Consider the following 19,538-nt stretch of genomic DNA (forward strand, 5'->3'; position numbering starts at 1 on the left):
TGTCTGTGGGTTACGTTACCTCAGTCTGTCTGTGGGTTACGTTACCTCAGTCTGTCTGTGGGTTACGTTACCTCAGTCTGTCTGTGGGTTACGTTACCTCAGTCTGTCTGTGGGTTACGTTACCTCAGTCTGTCTGTGGGTTACGTTACCTCAGTCTGTCTGTCTGTCTGTGGGTTACGTTACCTTGGTCTTAGTGTGTCTGCTGTGAGGGAAGGCCTCGTCTGGGATGTGTGCTGCGTCAAACGACTCCTTACTCTGGCTGTCTGAACTCATGGCATCTATCAGGCTGGCGGTGGCAGTGCCAGCGTATGTGTTGTACCCACTGTCCACCTACACAGAGCAAACAGTCAGTTCAAATTCTATTAAAACAGATTGTCAAATCAGTGCCTCCCACAGTGATTAACATGGTCATCAAAAACCTAAGAATAATTCAAAGTACGTGATCCATCTGTGTACATTCAACCCCAAAAAGTCAAAACAGTCATTGTACCATACATGTCAGTGTAACTCTTAAAATCATTTTTTTTATAAACATAAATGCCTTTTCTGAAATGTAAAACTGGTGTCCAGCTTGTTAGAGGTCTAGTCTGTTTAGTCAGTCGACTGCTGTCAGGATACAGACCTGCATGCTGTTATCATAAGGGATGCTGCTTCCTTCAGCTAGCAGAGACACAAACATATGAGACGCCTCTGCTGCCCCCACACGGGAGCTGGTCAACCGGACACCAACAGGAGTCACACCTCCTTCCTCCTCTTCCACAGGCAGGTCCACTTCCACCTCATCGTTCTCCTCCTCCATCTTCACTGAGTCCAACAGAGGCTGGCCCATCCCCGAACCCCCCTCACACAGCCTCCCCAGCCCCAGCGGACCCCCACTGGTCCTGGGTCCACTCGGCACTGGGGAGGGGGAGCAGGAGCCCAGCTCCATGGGTGGTAGTGAAGTAGAAGGACATATATTGTCCTGGTCCAGGAGGGAAGGGTTGGGGGAGATGGTTGGGGGTGAGGCCCAGCAGCGGGCTCCGAGTCTGAGCTCCGGGTTGACCTGGGTCCGGCCCGGGGGCTGGAGCGAGGAGCAGAAGCGGATGGGGGAACAGCCGTCTACGTAGGGGCTCTCTGTACAGGAGGTGATGTCCATGTCTAGGGGAACACCTTCAGGGGTCACGAAGCTCAGCTTCCTCCTCTCTCCTGGACAGGAAAAACAACCACGCCATCACTCAACTTACCAACAACATGGATACTGTTCACCTAATGACTTGACTCAACATGTCGAGGTCCGTAAAAGAAGACTGTGCAAATCTGCACAGACATATTCAATCAGTTTCCAGAGATAATGTCTCCAAAGCCACATCAGGTTTATGGTATAACAGAACATTTAAGACACATTATGCCAATAAGGACATAAAACACCTGTTCAAAAGACTCGTATACCTGCGATGGGTGTCTGTGTGAACTGTGGTCCGATGGGGGACAGGGCAGGGGACTGGAAGCCAGCAGGAGAGGACCGCTCAGGGCACAGGGGGCTGGTGACACTTCCCAGGCTGTAAGTTCGGTAACGACCCTGGATAGGACTGGACGAGAAAAGACCCTTTGAAAAAAAAGAGAGACAACGTCTCATTAAAATGGCAAGAGAGAAAACAAGCGGTTACGTCTATTTGAAATCCCAGCTTTGTGATTCCTCCTCACAGATTCCCCCCTAGATGTTATACACAGGGCCACTTTAGAAGCAATATAGCATCTGCTATAGCTGTCCTGTTCCTGGAGAGCTACCCTCCTGTAGGTTTTAACTCCAAATCTGTTCCCGAAGTGCTACCCTCCTGTAGGTTTTAACTCCAAATCTGTTCCCGGAGAGCTACCCTCTTGTAGGTTTTAACTCCAACCCTGTTCCTGGAGAGCTACCCTCCTGTAGGTTTTAACTCCAACCCTGTTCCTGGAGAGCTACCCTCCTGTAGGTTTTAACTCCTACCCTGTTCCTGGAGAGCTACCCTCCTGTAGGTTTTAACTCCAACCCTGTTCCTGGAGAGCTACCCTCCTGTAGGTTTTAACTCCAACCCTGTTCCTGGAGAGCTACCCTCCTGTAGGTTTTAACTCCAACCCTGTTCCTGGAGAGCTACCCTCCTGTAGGTTTTAACTCCAACCCTGTTCCTGGAGAGCTACCCTCCTGTAGGTTTTAACTCCAAATCTGTTCCCGGAGAGCTACCCTCCTGTAGGTTTTAACTCCAAACCTGTTCCTGGAGAGAGCTACCCTCCTGTAGGTTTTAACTCCAAACCTGTTCCTGGAGAGAGCTACCCTCCTGTAGGTTTTAACTCCAACCCTGTTCCTGGAGAGAGCTACCCTCCTGTAGGTTTTACCGCCAACCCTGTTCCTGGAGAGAGTTACCCTCCTGTAGGTTTTAACTCCAAACCTGTTCCTGGAGAGCTACCCTCCTGTAGGTTTTAACTCCAACCCTGTTCCTGGAGAGAGCTACCCTCCTGTAGGTTTTAACTCCAACCCTGTTCCTGGAGAGAGCTACCCTCCTGTAGGTTTTAACTCCAACCCTGTTCCTGGAGAGCTACCCTCCTGTAGGTTTTAACTCCAACCCTGTTCCTGGAGAGAGCTACCCTCCAGTAGGTTTTAACTCCAACCCCAGTTGTAACTAACCCGACCCAGTGAAAGCCTTTAGGAAGGCAGCTCTCCAGGAAAAGGATTGGGCAGCCCTGTGATAATAACAACGCATGCTTAGAACCAGAGCAACAAACCACACTTGCTACTATGTTTCCCTGTAGCTGAACACACTGGTCAGACACCTGGACATTGAATAGTGGCACACTTACAGTGGAGGGGGTCAGGGCAGACATGCCAGACAACGGGCAGGGCAGAGGAGAGGCGCTCATGGGGGAGAGGAAATCTCTATCCCCTCCCCCTTCTCCCCCAGGGGGCTCTCCCTCCCCTCCTCCTTCTGGGCTGGGGGGGCTGGAGGACTCTGAGCCACTCCCTTGGCCGTCCAGAAACAACTTCCGTCTCAGAGACGAGGAGCTCAGGGTCTCCTGAACCTGATCCTGCTGAGACACCTCCTTCAATCTGTAGTATTCTCCTGGGGTGGGGGAGGGACAGCCGAGAGAGAGACAGACAGACAGACAGACAGACAGACAGACAGACAGACAGACAGACAGACAGACAGAGAGACAGAGAGACAGAGAGACAGAGAGACAGAGAGACAGAGAGACAGAGAGGTTATGTGAGACCGGATAAGGTTTCCTGACAGTCGGGTAATATCTGCACAGAGAGAAATATGACGTGTACGGAGGGTTCACTGACATGTAAAGGTTTACCTAATATTTTGTCCAGGTGGAAGTCCACAGGTAAGGACAGGACTGTCTGGCAGCCTACTGTGGTTGTTTTAGTTGGTAGTGGCTCTTCTAGTATCAGTGGGGACATGGAACCTGAAGATAGAAACATTTACTCATTTAACATCCATAGAAATGGCTGAACATAAGTTATTCAGGAAATAGAAAATGACAGAAAATAAACCACTATAATGTGTGTGTGTTGGTGAGTGAAAAGCGACTCAACTCCAACTCATTGGATTCACTTACTCTTCCCAAACTGCATCTGTGCTGATCTCTGTTTGCTTGTTGGTTCGGTCCATGGTGAAGGCACAATGGCGCCTTTCGTGAAAAACTGCTCGATAGCATTCTGACGTTTCTCCTCGATGTCAGAATCCATCCTGGATGTTTTCAAAAAAACAAAGCTGTTACCAGACCAATAAACCAATACCCCCAACCTCTCAGCAGCGGTTGTATTTCAAAGTGCTCTCCATTTGTCTTGCGTGCATTGTAAACCTTAACCTGGTCAGAGTTTCTCACCTGGTCTGACTGCGGTACAATGACTGGTTACTAGTTCCTCACCTGGTCTGACTGAGGTACTAGGACTGGTTACTAGTTCCTCACCTGGTCTGACTGAGGTACAAGGACTGGTTACTAGTTCCTCACCTGATCTGACTGAGGTACTAGGACTGGTTACTAGTTCCTCACCTGGTCTGACTGAGATACAAGGACTGGTTACTAGTTCCTCACCTGGTCTGACTGAGGTACAAGGACTGGTTACTAGTTCCTCACCTGGTCTGACTGAGGTACTAGGACTGGTTACTAGTTCCTCACCTGGTCTGACTGCGGTACAATGACTGGTTACTAGTTCCTCACCTGGTCTGACTGAGGTACAATGACTGGTTACTAGTTCCTCACCTGGTCTGACTGAAGTACAAGGACTGGTTACTAGTTCCTCACCTGGTCTGACTGAAGTACAAGGACTGGTTACTAGTTCCTCACCTGGTCTGACTGAGGTACAAGGACTGGTTACTAGTTCCTCACCTGGTCTGACTGAGGTACAAGGACTGGTTACTAGTTCCTCACCTGGTCTGACTGAAGTACAAGGACTGGTTACTAGTTCCTCACCTGGTCTGACTGAGGTACTAGGACTGGTTACTAGTTCCTCACCTGGTCTGACTGAGGTACAAGGACTGGTTACTAGTTCCTCACCTGGTCTGACTGAGGTACAAGGACTGGTTACTAGTTCCTCACCTGGTCTGACTGAAGTACAAGGACTGGTTACTAGTTCCTCACCTGGTCTGACTGAGGTACAAGGACTGGTTACTAGTTCCTCACCTGGTCTGACTGAGGTACAAGGACTGGTTACTAGTTCCTCACCTGGTCTGACTGAGGTACTAGGACTGGTTACTAGTTCCTCACCTGGTCTGACTGAGGTACAAGGACTGGCGGTGGATATCCTCAGCGTCTATGTCCACAGGGAGCAGGCTAGACATCTCATCTATGTCCCATGTAAACTTGGCTGGTGTCTGAAAACAATGATCAAGAAAACATTGAGAATAACGATTCAGGTAGTGACTGAAGGAACGTCACCAGGTGGCTCTGTAAAACGGGTGATTACGTTCAGAAGAGGACAATGACAGGACTTCTGAAGGAGACAAACATGTTAACTGACTTGCTGATCATGGAGGTCAGTTGTCCTTCAGGCTATTGAAGTGGGTGAACAACACAAGATATGAGACCAGACCATAAATGTGTACAAAATATTAGGATGACAGACTGACCAGGTGAAAGCTATGATCTTTTATTGAGGTCTCTTTTCAAATCCACTTCAATCAGTGTAGATGAAGGGGAGGAGACGGGTTAAATAAGGAATTGTAAGCCTTGAGACAATTGAGACATGGATTGTGTACATATGCAATTCAGAGGGTGAATGGGCAAGACAAAAGATTTAAGTGCCTTTGAACGGGGTATGCTATTAGGTGCCAGGGGCACAGGTTGAGTGTGTCAAAAACTGCACCGCTGCTGGGTTTTTCACACTCAACAGTTTCCCGTGTGTATCAAGAATGGTCCACCAACCAAAGGACATCCAGCCAACTTGACACACCCTTGAAGTATTGTAGTCAATATGGGCCAGCTTCCCCGTGGAACGCTTTCTACACCTTGTAGTCCATGCCCCCGACGAACAGAGGCTGTTCTGAGGGCAAAAGGCAATGCAACTCAATGTTTTGTACACTCAGTGTAGGTTTACACCTACAGCTCCGGAGGTCTTGGAGGACTTGAAGACAGAGGGGCTGGGGACCACGGATTCTTGCAGGCGATGGTAGTCGTTGGGGCTCTCGAAGGGGTTACGGATAGCTGCCCTCCCTGGAGTCTCAGGAGTGATCTGGACATCTGGAATATCTCCCATAGTCTGACCACAAACCTGAACCTATTGATGCAGGAACATTAATCAGCTTTGATCCAGTATAAATAGTATGCTAATCAAAGATCACTAAGTACTAGAGAAAGCCAAACAATTACTGTAATACTATCAAGAGAACAAACCTTACTTACGTGAAAGAGTAGCAAGGTGGCTAACGTTAGCTAAACTAGCTGGCTATTGGTCCCACAATCTAGTACATACTAGCTATCCCAAACGTTTCGTTAAATGCCTGGCTAGCTAAGGCTTTAGCAACTATTCTGAGAGGTTAATTTGATAGATCTATTCGATATGTTATTTGATATTGGAGCCCTGATACTTACAGCAGCTGCAGAAGTTTTCAACACAACCAAAATAAGGTTCCAGAGTCAGTTGTTTCAAACGTTTATTTCAATTTTCCCACAGCGCCCATTGACCAATAGAAATTAATAGGAAGTGCCTGATAACCAATCAGATTGAAGATTTCAGAACGCTCCAAATTTACATTGACGTCACTTCCTTTCGGTTGTGTGGTGGTTAGTAAGCTAACTAGCAAAGTATATACTCATGGTAGACTTTATCAACAAGTATACTATTTCTAATTTATGCAAATGACGGGGTTGTGATAGTAGAAGTAGTTTTGTAAATCAGCTTGAACTGTTGAAGTTGCTGTTGAGTTAATCTCGGAGGTCCCACACGAACTGATCATGGCTAGCAGTGCTAATGCTAACAACATGAATGCTGTCCGAGAAACAATGGATGGTGAGTTAGCTAACGTTAGCTTGCTAGGTTATGATAATGTCTGTTGTAGAACCTAGATATGTGTTTTACAAATGTGACACACTATTGATTGCAATGCCTAAAGATTGGCTTGACAGTAAGGTAGTCAGCTAGGTAACTTTAGCTAGCTAGTTATTTATCACATTTCGTTCTGTACCCATGGCAACAATCCACCACACAGCAGTATTAGTAAGAACACTTATCTTGAAAGGTGACATGGTTTAAACTATACAGCTCGTTGTATGCCAGACAATGGGTAGCTAGGGGGCCAATTTCATGTTATTATTTTCTCTCCTACTTTTCCCCACAAGTGCTGCTGGAGATCTCTAGGCTATTGAACACAGGACTGGACATGGAGTCTCTGTCTATCTGTGTCAGGCTGTGTGAGCAGGGCATCAACCCAGAGGCCCTGTCCTCTGTCATCAAGGAGCTACGTAAAGCCTCCGATTCACTAAAAGTAAGGCCATGTTCAGTGGACAGGGATAGGTACTTACAGAACGGAGTCTATACAGACACAATAGAACAAGGTTGCCCACACTTTTGAGAACCAAATGTTGTCTGGACCAAGTTTGTCCCATGGCCCCTGCTATAGAGACTCAATATGACTAAATGGACTCTGCTCTGTACAGGACGTTAGCTCTCTAGGAACAGGGTTGGAGAGCCCAGTATTAGACTCTGCTCTGTACAGGACTGTAGCTCTCTAGGAACAGGGTTGGAGAGCCCAGTATTAGACTCTGCTCTGTACAGGACTGTAGCTCTCTAGGAACAGGGTTGGAGAGCCCAGTATTAGACTCTGCTCTGTACAGGACTGTAGCTCTCTAGGAACAGGGTTGGAGAGCCCAGTATTAGACTCTGCTCTGTACAGGACTGTAGCTCTCCAGGAACAGGGTTGGAGAGCCCTGCAGTAGACTCTGCTCTGTACAGGACTGTAGCTCTCCAGGAACAGGGTTGGTGAGCCCTGCATTAGACTCTGCTCTGTACAGGACTGTAGCTCTCTAGGAACAGGGTTAGAGAGCCCTGCAGTAGACTCTGCTCTGTACAGGACTGTAGCTCTCCAGGAACAGGGTTGGTGAGCCCAGTATTAGACTCTGCTCTGTACAGGACTGTAGCTCTCTAGGAACAGGGTTGGAGAGCCCTGCAGTAGACTCTGCTCTGTACAGGACTGTAGCTCTCTAGGAACAGGGTTGGAGAGCCCAGTATTAGACTCTGCTCTGTACAGGACTGTAGCTCTCTAGGAACAGGGTTGGAGAGCCCAGTATTAGACTCTGCTCTGTACAGGACTGTAGCTCTCCAGGAACAGGGTTGGAGACCCCTGTATTAGACTCTGCTCTGTACAGGACTGTAGCTCTCTAGGAACAGGGTTGGAGAGCCCAGTATTAGACTCTGCTCTGTACAGGACTGTAGCTCTCTAGGAACAGGGTTGGTGAGCCCAGTATTAGACTCTGCTCTGTACAGGACTGTAGCTCTCTAGGAACAGGGTTGGAGAGCCCTGCATTAGACTCTGCTCTGTACAGGACTGTAGCTCTCTAGGAACAGGGTTGGAGAGCCCTGCATTAGACTCTGCTCTGTACAGGACTGTAGCTCTCTAGGAACAGGGTTGGAGAGCCCTGCATTAGACTCTGCTCTGTACAGGACAAGGTCAATTGCTGTGGTTATCCTTCACATAACTGCCACTGTTTTAATGAGTCCATTATGCTTCAATCTGATAGGCTAGATTCTTTCTGACTGGATCTAGATATCTCTATCTCTGCCTCACCACTGTTGCATGTTGCACCTGTAGTCACAAACTTAATGTGTAAAAAATATGCCAATATTTGTCTGCCTTCTGTTCCAGGCCTCTGACAACTGAAGATCCGAGACCGATCCCAACAGAACAATTCTGCTGAGCGGAAGACTTTTCACGCTGTCAAGTTTCACAAAATTGCCAAATAGTGAGCGTCTATTACCCTGACCTATTCCTCGTGCCTCTGGATTTGACCCCTGGCTTCATTTGAAGGAAAATGGTGTGTGTGTGTAACATTTGGTCTGGCAACATCAGTGGCCAATTCTCCTTGACTTTTGTGTTCCTGTCATCAGCTTGGTGTGCAGTCTGGCGATATGAATGACTGCAATGCCCTGATATCCAATGTTTCAGTACCCCTCCCTCCCTCAATCATATAGGTTGTCAGTTCAGTCGTCTTTCTTCTGACTGAAGGAAACCTAATGATTGGCACTCCCCATCATCACACAGTGCTACAATGATGGGTTGTTTTCAATTCCTTTATGGCTTTTTGGATGTGTAAAAAAGTCTAATTTATTGCAAATTGTGTGTAGTTTTATATGAATTTAATGTCCGTTTTTTTTTCTCAACGTCTTCAAAGTCCAACTAGCATTGTTTTTCTCTCGAAGTGTCCAGGATTGTCAATGATGGATGGAACTCAATATTAAAACCAGTTGCATTTTATATCCACAAGGTGGCGGTGTTTCTTTACTTACTCATTAGATCATGATGATTCAGAAGTACTATCCAGTTTACTAGTAGAAATGTGTACCTAGTTAATTTAAAACGAGTCATAAATTAGTGTAGATACAAAATCTGCAATGTTCTTCTGTTGAGGAATTCTCTGAAAAGGACACCTGGGCTCCTGAGTGGTCCAGCGGTCTAAGGAACTGCATCTCAGTGCAAGAGGCGTCACTACAGACCCTGGTTCGATTCCAGGCTGTATCACAGCCGGCTGTTATTGGGAGTCCCATAGGGCGGCATCCACAATTGGCCCAGCGTCGTTAGGGTTTGGCCGGGGTAGGCCGTCATTGTAAATAACAATTTGTTCTTTACTGACTTGCCTAGTTAAATAAAAAATAAATATCTTTCAATTGGAGATCTCAGGAAAATGTCTCAGCACAAGTAATAAGAACGAAGGAGGTAGGTAACTAGAGGGTAACTAGCCCCCACTAAGAACAATGTCTAATTGCTGACACAAAAAAGCTACATTTGGAGAAAAATAATTGTATGTGGATGAAGGTCATGCTTTGGCGAATAAACTTTACAGGGAAATAAATGGCTATAGTTCACTCTTAGTTATTTCATGAAATGTTTTTAGGAAACGTGTGTTTTAAAGTGCCTGCGGTGCCAGTTACCCCGGTAGAAGATTGAGCCATAGGGTTTCACACAAGTGTGTTAAAATCCATTTAATCAGTTTTATTTAGAAATTCTTTAGTAAGTAATATTTAAAAGCTAAGTCTAGTTGTTTTTATGTTAATTATTTTAATAAAATATGTGTGGGGGGGAAATGGTGTCACCATTTATATCCACACTATGAGGAGATTTGATGTAAAGTCCCTGTTTTTAACTCACCTGCACATTCATTTTCTTTGTTCGTTGTTGTTCCTTTTCAATACAATCCATGATGTACAATCGCACTAAATATGATTTGAATAATGCAAGGTTTTAAATCCCAACAGTCTTTAAAATTACATTCAGGATCAAAAGGTTTTCAATAGTTGTTTTTAATTAATTAAAAATGTTTTTAATTGGAATGGAATATTGGAATGGAATATAACTAATAATATTAAATTACGTTAGGGTATAACATGTAATAACAACTTAACTAATTAATTCAGTGTGACATTGATGTGGCAACGTTCTTATGTTCTGCTATTGCATTTGTACATACAGTACCTGTCAAAAGTTTGGACACGTCTACTCATTCAAGGGTTTTTTCTTTATTTTTACTATTTTCTGCATTGTAGAATAACAAGGCAAAGGGTGGCTACTTTGAAGAATCTCAAATATAAAATATATTTTGATTTGTTTAACACTTTTTTGGGTACTACATAATTCCATATGTGTTATTTCATAGTTTTGATTTCTTCACTATTATTCAACAATGTAGAAAATAGTAAAAAATAAAGAAAAACCCTTGAATGAGTAGGTGTGTCCAAACGTTTGACTGGTACTGTAGGTCACAAATAAAGCTATGCCCAGTAAAATGGGAGCACAACTCATGAGTTCAACTCCTACACGGCTCACACCTAATCCAGTCCCCACCTGTGACTGAAAACAGGGGGAGAGATGCCAATTTAAAAGCTCTCTCAAACACTTAGCTATCTCGATATATGACATAAAATGCTGTGTAAAATAACTAAAAGGCTATAAAGTAACATTAACTGTAAAGCTATCAGTCACTCGTGGAAACATTTACAACTGCAATTAAGTTACGTTATCTTTTTAATGTATTTTACCTCAGACGATCTGGTAGTAAGGAGGTTGCTAGCTAGCACTCTTTGCAGCGTATGCTAACTAGCTAGCTGACTAGCATTTACCGCTAGTGAAGTTGCTAGCAAGCAAGTTCGTTTAAACTAGCGCTAAGTGGGCTAGTCATTTTCTAAAATATGAGAAACACATTCACAACCATAAAGGGATAACTACCCCTTGGGGAGGAAAGCTGCACTCATCCAACACACACAAATAATCTACATATTTCTCTCTTGATTATTTATCTTTTAAGGCTTGTACTTGCACACTCATCCAACACACTCATCCAAGCTGCACTCATCCAACACACTCATCCAAAACACTCATCCAACACATTACTACTTTACTCAAAATAATGTTTCTCTCTTGATTATTTATCTTAAGGCTTGTTCTTGTATATTTAAACAACAACTATAGATCTAACTATATATCTACAACTTTTTCAACATTTCAAAAAATTTGATCAACATATCACAAAATGGTTTTGTTGAAATATCTCCAAAAGTAGTGATGAGGACATTTTTTGTTGAGCGAGAGCAGTGACAGAGCAGTGACCGAGCAGTGACAGAGCAGGGAATGTGTTGGGAGGGGGCAGTTACACCAGGGGGCTAGTTAACCCCTACTACCTTAATCTTGGGTGGGTGTTGCTTGTTTTTAAGGGTGCAAGATGAACTGTTAACAAGGCTACTGGTTGCAGGTAGTTGTCCCCTTCAACATGGCCCCTGCAAGGTGCCCTGCACTGTGGCTGAACATTTGCTTCCCCCAAATGTGTGTTGTGGGAGCAGTAAGACACATGTGGTCTATCAAATACAGACAGGCATTTAATAGATATATCTACCCAGGCAAACCGTATGTAGTGTACTGGCATCTCTGGGTTGGGGCCCCCAGTCTATCATCAAGACAAATGATGGGCATCACAGACTCGTTTTAATCTCCATAACAAGAGACTCACTGTGTTGGAAATTAATGAAAACAAGATTGTCTTTCATTTGAGTTGATGTGAAACGCGCAGGCAGCCAGCTGCTAAATGTGGAGGAATGAAGAAGAGAAGAAAAATCAACATTTAGCTTCGGTAGGTGAGAAAAGACTTTCATTTGTTCCCCGCCGCTGGCTCGGAGATAAATTAGCTTGTTTGTCTACCAGCCATCTGCTTGGTATTTGATATGTGCTGCGCACGGGACCCACCGTATTGAATACGGCGCGAGATGAACAGCGTCATCATCATGTTGAGGCTGTAAATATGAGAGTTTATCATCATCATGTTGTAGGCTACAATAATAGTTGATGACCAATGGGGATGCTTGGATACAGCCAGCTGTGGCTGCTGAGACTAACCATATTACAATCAATGATGATTACATTACAAATATATCGTAGGCCTACAGTTAATGATGGAAATCAGGCCCGTCTTTGTTATCATCACATTTCCAAATAGCGCAATCGTCTGCTTGTAGCGCTTAAAGCGGCAATCAGCAGTAGAAACAATAACAAAGCGTTTCCCCGCCCCTGTTTCGGTAAAAGGCTGAGGGATGGGGCTGGAGAAATTTCACCGATCTACAGTTTATAGTTAGAGCTATTGATGCAAGGACTGACCATCCATGATATCAAAATGTTCAATTTAACCATGTTTTGGGGCCATATCGTGTTTGTTTACATTTACTTTGTTTATAAACACTGGAGTAAAACAAGCTTATATTTTGGGTTCTGATGGGGTACGACAGTTGAACTGAGTTCATGAGGCATTTATACATTATATTCTTCAAGAATCAATGGGTACATATCATTCATTTATACAAATTAAGTCTAAAAATGGATGTAGCAACCGCTGATTGCCCCTTTAAACATTGTGACCTTAGTATAGGTTACTCAATATACAGTGTACTTCCTAGAAGCCTTCTTCCATAGGCATAGTGAATGTTACAGCAGTTCCTTCAATCCTGGGCCTATAGTCAGATCAACAATGAGTGACTCTTCCTCAGGAACACAGCCTAGCAACTCCATTACCCTTAGTTGACTGAAGCGGAGAGAGCAGTAAGGTCTGAAAGGTGTCCTTGCCCCTGTTTTTAATCAAGCCTAATACAATTAAAGTGTGTGTGTGTTTCTGTCAATAAAAAGAAGCCGTATTTGGAGCGGAGCTGAGCTGGCCTCGACTCCTGCTGTTTGCTTTGTTCATTAACAGGAGATGAGCAGATGGCTCCTGGTCTGACGGTCGCTCTGCCTCTCCTCTCTCTACCCTGTCTGTCTCCTCTCTCTACCCTGTCTGTCTCCTCTCTCTACCCTCTCCTCTCTCTACCCTGTCTGTCTCCTCTCTCTACCCTGTCTGTCTCCTCTCTCTACCCTGTCTGTCTCCTCTCTCTACCCTGTCTGTCTCCTCTCTCTACCCTGTCTGTCTCCTCTCTCTACCCTGTCTGTCTCCTCTCTCTACCCTGTCTGTCTCCTCTCTCTACCCTGTCTGTCTCCTCTCTCTACCCTGTCTGTCTCCTCTCTCTACCCTGTCTGTCTCCTCTCTCTACCCTGTCTGTTTCCTCTCTCTACCCTGTCTGTCTCCTCTCTCTTCTCTGTCTGTCTCCTCTCTCTACCCTGTCTGTCTCCTCTCTCTACCCTGTCTGTCTCCTCTCTCTACCCTGTCTGTCTCCTCTCTCTACCCTGTCTGTCTCGTCTCTCTACCCTGTCTGTTTCCTCTCTCTACCCTGTCTGTCTCCTCTCTCTTCTCTGTCTGTCTCCTCTCTCTACCCTGTCTGTCTCCTCTCTCTACCCTGTCTGTCTGTCTGTCTCCTCTCTCTACCCCGTCTGTCTGTCTGCTCTCTCTACCCCATATGTCTGTCTCCTCTCTCTACCCTGTCTGTCTGTCTCCTCTCTCTACCCTGTCTGTCTCCTCTCTCTATCCTGTCTGTCTGTCTCCTCTCTCTACCCTGTCTGTCTGTCTCCTCTCTCTACCCTGTCTGTCTCCTCTCCTTTCTCCTCTTTCCTGCCTCTCTCTAGTCCCGTTTATGACTGCCGCTTACATGTGTCATTTGTCCTGATCTTATCCTGATCTTATCCTGATCTTGCCAGTTTACACTTGTAAAATCTGATCAAAATCAGTTCACAATGTGTCTTTTAATCATCTACACCTGTCTAAAAAGTGGGCACAATCAGAATGAGGACAAGATCAGGACAAAGGGCGCATGTTAGAACCAGGTATAAATGTGGCTAATGTCTCGGTCTGTCTGTCTCTCTCTCATTCCTGTCTCTCCCTCCCTCTCTCTCATTCCTGTCTCTCCCTCTCTCTATCCCCCATCTCTCTCTCTCCCTCCATTACACTTCTACAGCACAATGTGACAGGGCAGGCTGTGTGTGCTTGTGCGTGTGTGTGTGTGTGTGTGTGTGTGTGTGTGTGTGTGTGTGTGTGTGTGTGTGTGTGTGTGTGTGTGTGTGTGTGTGTGTGTGTGTGTGTGTGTGTGTGTGTGTGTGTGTGTGTGTGTGTGTGTGTGTGTGTGTGTGTGTGTGTGTGTGTGTGTGTGTGTGGATCCAGCTGTTAGGAGGGCCTGCCTGGACAGAGAAGTCAGCCCCTTTCTCCGAAATACACACACACACACTGCGGCCCCTGCACCTGGGCCTTGTTAACGAGGTAATGACGGTAGCTACAGGGTAAACAACTATAAAGTACTGGTGCTGATTGGTGATTGGCTGAACAGGAGCAGGAAGTCTGACTGAAGTCTGATACTTGTGTTTGTTCCTGGGGTTGTTTTGCTGTTTCTATGCTCCTTCGGGGACAATAAAGATATATTGAATTTAAATTAATTTAATTTAATGAGAACTGTCTGTGTGGATAAAGTAGATTTAATAGATATATTCTGAGCTTTGCACTGAGAAACTTGAATTGAGAAACGGCAGTATGAAAGTGGACAGTCTATTACCAAGACGTCTGTGTCATTGAGTGAATAGGATGGGCTGCAGTACAGTACAATGATATATTTCAATAGAAATCCTTTATGAAAGGGTTGGATTTCACTGAGCCCAAGTCCAACATAATAACACTCCTCTCATTCTCTCTCTCCTATTCAACATTCTCTTTCTCCTATTGAACATTCCCTTTCTCCTATTCAACATTCTCTTTATCCTATTCAACATTCTCTTTCTCCTATTCAACATTCTCTTTCTCCTATTCAACATTCTCTCTCTCCTATTCAACATTCTCTTTCTCCTATTCAACATTCTCTTTCTCCTATTCAGCATTCTCTTTCTCCTATTCAACATTCTCTTTCTCCTATTCAACATTCTCTTTCTCCTATTCAACATTCTCTCTCTCCTATTCAACATTCTCTTTCTCCTATTCAACATTCTCTTTCTCCTATTCAACATTCTCTTTCTCCTATTCAACATTATCTTTCTCCTATTCAACATTCTCTTTCTCCTATTCAACATTCTCTTTCTCCTATTCAACATTCTCTCTCTCCTATTCAACATTTCTCTCTCTCCTATTCAACATTCTTTCTCCTATTCAACATTCTCTTTCTCCTGGCTTGATTGACACTTTAAACTCATTCTGAATGTGGAAAATGCTATAGCTTACATACTTTTTTCCCACAATAGACGTGGTCTGTTACATTGGCCAGTGTTTTTACTCCAGAAAGGAAACCTGCCAGAAGGAAATGATGAGGGGTGTGATAATGCTGTGTCACCATGTTTCACTGCTAGGGTGTGATAAAGGTGTCAACATGTTTCACTGCTAGGATGTGATAATGGTGTCAACATGTTTCACTACTAGGGTGTGATAATGCTGTGTCAACATGTTTCACTACTAGGGTGTGATAAAGGTGTCAACATGTTTCACTGCTAGGATGTGATAATGGTGTCAACATGTTTCACTACTAGGGTGTGATAATGGTGTCAACATGTTTCACTACTAGGGTGTGATAATGCTGTGTCAACATGTTTCACTACTAGGGTGTGATAATGTTGTGTCAACATGTTTCACTACTTGGATGTGATAATGGTGTCAACATGTTTCACTACTTGGGTGTGATAATGCTGTGTCAACATGTTTCACTACTAGGGTGTGATAATGTGGTGTCCACATGTTTTACTACCAGGGTGCGATAATGCTGTGTCAACATGTTTCACTGCTAGGGTGTAATAATGCGGTGTCACCATGTTTCACTACTTGGGTGTGATAATGCTGTGTCAACATGTTTCACTACAAGGGTGTGATAATGCTGTTCACCATGTTTCACGACTAGGGTGTGATAATGCTGTGTCAACATGTTCCACTACCAGGGTGTGATAATGCTGTGTCAACATGTTTCACTACTAGGGTGTGATAATGCTGTGTCAACATGTTTCACTACTTGGGTGTAATAATGCGGTGGCAACATGTTTCACTACTAGGGTGTAATAATGCTGTGTAAACATGTTTCACTACCAGGGTTTGATAATGCTGTGTCAACATGTTTCATTACTAGGGTATAATAATGCTGTGTCAACATGTTTCACTACCAGGGTGTAATAATGCGGTGGCAACATGTTTCACTACTAGGGTGTGATAATGCTGTGTCAACATGTTTCACTACTTGGGTGTGATAATGTTGTGTCAACATGTTTCATTACTAGGGTGTGATAATGCTGTTTCAACATGTTTCACTACTAGGGTGTGATAATGCAGTGTCACCATGGTTCACTACTAGGGTGTGATAATGGTGTCAAGCACACTGATGGGTATTGAGGGACTGATGGGTATTGAGAGACTGTTGGGTATTGAATGACTGATGGGTATTGAGGGACTGATGGGTATTGAAGTACTGATGGGTATTGAAGGACTGATGGGTATTGAAGTACTGATGGGTATTGAGAGACTGTTGGGTATTGAATGACTGATGGGTATTGAGGGACTGATGGGTATTGAAGTACTGATGGGTATTGAGGGACTGATGGGTATTGAAGTACTGATGGGTATTGAAGGACTGATGGGTATTGAAGGACTGATGGGTATTGAGAGACTGTTGGGTATTGAAGGACTGATGGGTATTGAGGGACTGATGGGTATTGAGGGACTGATGGGTATTGAGGGACTGATGGGTATTGAGGGACTGATGGGTATTGAAGGACTGATGGGTATTGAGAGACTGTTGGGTATTGAAGGACTGATGGGTATTGAGGGACTGATGGGTATTGAGGGACTGATGGGTATTGAAGGACTGATGGGTATTGAAGGACTGATGGGTATTGAGGGACTGATGGGTATTGAAGGACTGATGGGTATTGAAGGGCTGATGGGTATTGAGAGACTGATGGGTATTGAAGAACTGATGGGTAATGAGGGACTGATGGGTATTGAAGGACTGATGGGTATTGAAGGACTGATGGGTATTGAAGGACTGATGGGTATTGAGGGACTGATGGGTATTGAGGGACTGATGGGTATTGAAGGACTGATGGGTATTGAAGGACTGATGGGTATTGAAGGACTGATGGGTATTGAAGGACTGATGGGTATTGAGGGACTGATGAGTATTGAAGGACTGATGGGTATTGAAGGACTGATGGGTATTGAAGGACTGATGGGTATTGAGGGACTGATGGGTATTGAGGGACTGATGGGTATTGAGGGACTGATGGGTATTGAAGGACTGATGGGTATTGAAGGACTGTTGGGTATTGAAGGACTGATGGGTATTGAAGGACTGGTGGGTATTGAAGGACTGATGGGTATTGAAGGACTGATGGGTATTGAAGGACTGATGGGTATTGAGGGACCGATGGGTATTGAAGGACCGATGGGTATTGAGGGACCGATGGGTATTGAAGGACTGATGGGTATTGAAGGACTGATGGGTATTGAGGGACTGATGGGTATTGAGGGACTGATGGGTATTGAGGGACTGATGGGTATTGAAGGACTGATGGGTATTGAAGTACTGATGGGCATTGAGGGACTGATGGGTATTGAGGGACTGATGGGTATTGAAGGACTGATGGGTATTGAAGGACTGATGGGTATTGAGGGACTGATGGGTATTGAAGGACTGATGGGTATTGAGGGACTGATGGGTATTGAGGGACTGATGGGTATTGAAGGACTGATGGGTATTGAGGGACTGATGGGTATTGGAGGACTGATGGGTAATGAGGGACTGATGGATTGACCAATAGAAGACAGCAGACTGAGACAGATGAGAATGTTTGTATTATTTTTTCATCGATGATCTACTGCATTACAATACAATCTCTTTACTTTATGTACACAGCATACAGTGGGTCAGGAAGCCTTTACCTTTCATCTGATATACAACAATGGCAAAGGACAAACTGTCATTTTTCATTACTAGAATAAACAACAAAAACAAATATTGTAATGAAACATTGTATGAATTTATGTACAGAAATAACGTAATAAATTACCCTCTAGATTACCTTCGTGACATTATGCTTTAAAACATTGAAATCTTATAAAACTTGAGACAGGAATACAAGTCAAAAATCGGAAGTGGATTTGTCTCTGAGCATTCGGGCTGGTTTAAATAAAGTAGAAAAATCTTTCCTTCAGTTCCACTTTGCTTTGAATGTGTTGCTGTGAAATACAGTGGTTTTGCACATAACACCGTTATGACAATTCTTTGATTATTTGTTCTTTGTTGTGTATTGTCCGTCTTTAATGACAGTAGTGTGTAGTACTGAAACGTCCATGATGTTGCTGCTGCAAGTCCCTGGAATCTCTCCAATGGTGCTCGAATCCATCTTCTCTTCATGTTGACTTCAATACATCACTGTGGTTTTCAGGAAGAGTCTTCCATCTGACAAACAACAGGTGAAAAACAAAGATGATAAGCACAGATAGTAAACGTAAACTAAGATGATAAGCACAGATAGTAAACTAAGATGATAAGCACAGAGAGTAAACTAAGGTGATAAGCACAGGTAGTAAACTAAGATGATAAGCACAGAGAGTAAACTAAGATGATAAGCAAAGATAGTAAACTAAGATGATAAGCACAGAGAGTAAACTAAGATGATAAGCACAGATAGTAAACTAAGATGATAAGCACAGAGAGTAAACTAAGATGATAAGCACAGAGAGTAAACTAAGATGATAAGCACAGAGAGTAAACTAAGATGATAAGCACAGATGGTAAACTAAGATTATAAACAAAGATAGTAAACTAAGATGATAAGCACAGGTAGTAAACTAAGATGATAAGCACAGGTAGTAAACTAAGATGATAAGCACAGATAGTAAACTAAAATGATAAGCACAGATAGTAAACTAAGGCGATACGCACAGAGAGTAAACTAAGACGATAAGCACAGAGGGTAAACTAAGATGATAAGCACAGATAGTAAACTAAGATGATAAGCACAGATAGTAAACTAAGATGATAAGCACAGAGAGTAAACTAAGATGATAAGCACAGAGAGTAAACTAAGATGATAAGCACAGAGCGTCAACTAAGATGATAAGCACAGAGCGTCAACTAAGATGATAAGCACAGAGAGTAAACTAAAATGATAAGCACAGATGGTAAACTAAGATGATAATCACAGATAGTAAACTAAGATGATAAGCACAGAGCGTCAACTAAGATGATAAGCACAGAGAGTCAACTAAGATGATAAGCACAGAGAGTAAACTAAGATGATAAGTACAGAGAGTAAACAAAGATGATAAGCACAGAGAGTAAACTAAGATGATAAGCACAGAGAGTAAACTAAGATGATAAGCACAGATGGTAAACTAAGATGATAAGCACAGATGGTAAACTAAGATGATAAGCACAGATGGTAAACTAAGATGATAAGCACAGATAGTAAACTAAGATGATAAGCACAGATAGTAAACTAAGA

At 43.8% G+C, this 19,538-nt stretch overlaps 3 protein-coding genes across 4 annotated transcripts in view; 1 reads left to right on the plus strand and 2 right to left on the minus strand.

Moving 5' to 3' along the window:
• Nucleotides 1-183: 183 nt before the first annotated feature.
• LOC129847622 (protein aurora borealis-like) lies at nt 184-6,131 on the minus strand (the record flags this gene model as incomplete). The annotated part of the gene is given in 9 exon segments (XM_055915371.1): nt 184-330; nt 623-1,185; nt 1,429-1,585; nt 2,812-3,071; nt 3,310-3,420; nt 3,574-3,704; nt 4,726-4,832; nt 5,561-5,734; nt 6,049-6,131. Coding segments are annotated over 8 exon segments (1,629 nt in total), but the record flags the coding sequence as incomplete, so codon positions are not given.
• Nucleotides 6,132-6,200: 69 nt separating this feature from the next.
• On the plus strand, nt 6,201-8,927 carry LOC129847623 (mitotic-spindle organizing protein 1). The gene is made up of 3 exons (XM_055915372.1): nt 6,201-6,466; nt 6,796-6,941; nt 8,319-8,927. Exons 1-3 carry the CDS (start codon nt 6,412-6,414, stop codon nt 8,331-8,333), a joined length of 216 nt encoding a protein of 71 aa, XP_055771347.1. The 5' UTR covers nt 6,201-6,411; the 3' UTR covers nt 8,334-8,927.
• An 8,939-nt stretch (nt 8,928-17,866) lies between these two features.
• Nucleotides 17,867-19,538, minus strand: part of LOC129847621 (dachshund homolog 1-like) — a gene marked incomplete at its 5' end in the record, with an annotated part of 55,599 nt that continues 53,927 nt past the window's right edge. For both annotated transcript variants that reach the window (XM_055915370.1, XM_055915369.1), the window contains 1 exon segment: nt 17,867-18,490. In XM_055915370.1, the coding sequence (XP_055771345.1) occupies nt 18,453-18,490 (38 nt within the window).

The sequence above is a fragment of the Salvelinus fontinalis genome, unplaced genomic scaffold (assembly GCF_029448725.1).
Source record: "Salvelinus fontinalis isolate EN_2023a unplaced genomic scaffold, ASM2944872v1 scaffold_0896, whole genome shotgun sequence".
NCBI classification, from domain to species: domain Eukaryota; kingdom Metazoa; phylum Chordata; class Actinopteri; order Salmoniformes; family Salmonidae; genus Salvelinus; species Salvelinus fontinalis.

Excerpts from the sequence above, each read along its gene's own strand:
- LOC129847623 (XM_055915372.1), top strand. The coding sequence starts at position 6,412 with ATGGCTAGCAGTGCTAATGCTAACAACATGAATGCTGTCCGAGAAACA. Across the intron at positions 6,467-6,795 it reads TGTCCGAGAAACAATGGATG|TGCTGCTGGAGATCTCTAGG; the intron begins GTGAGTTAGCTA and ends TTTCCCCACAAG.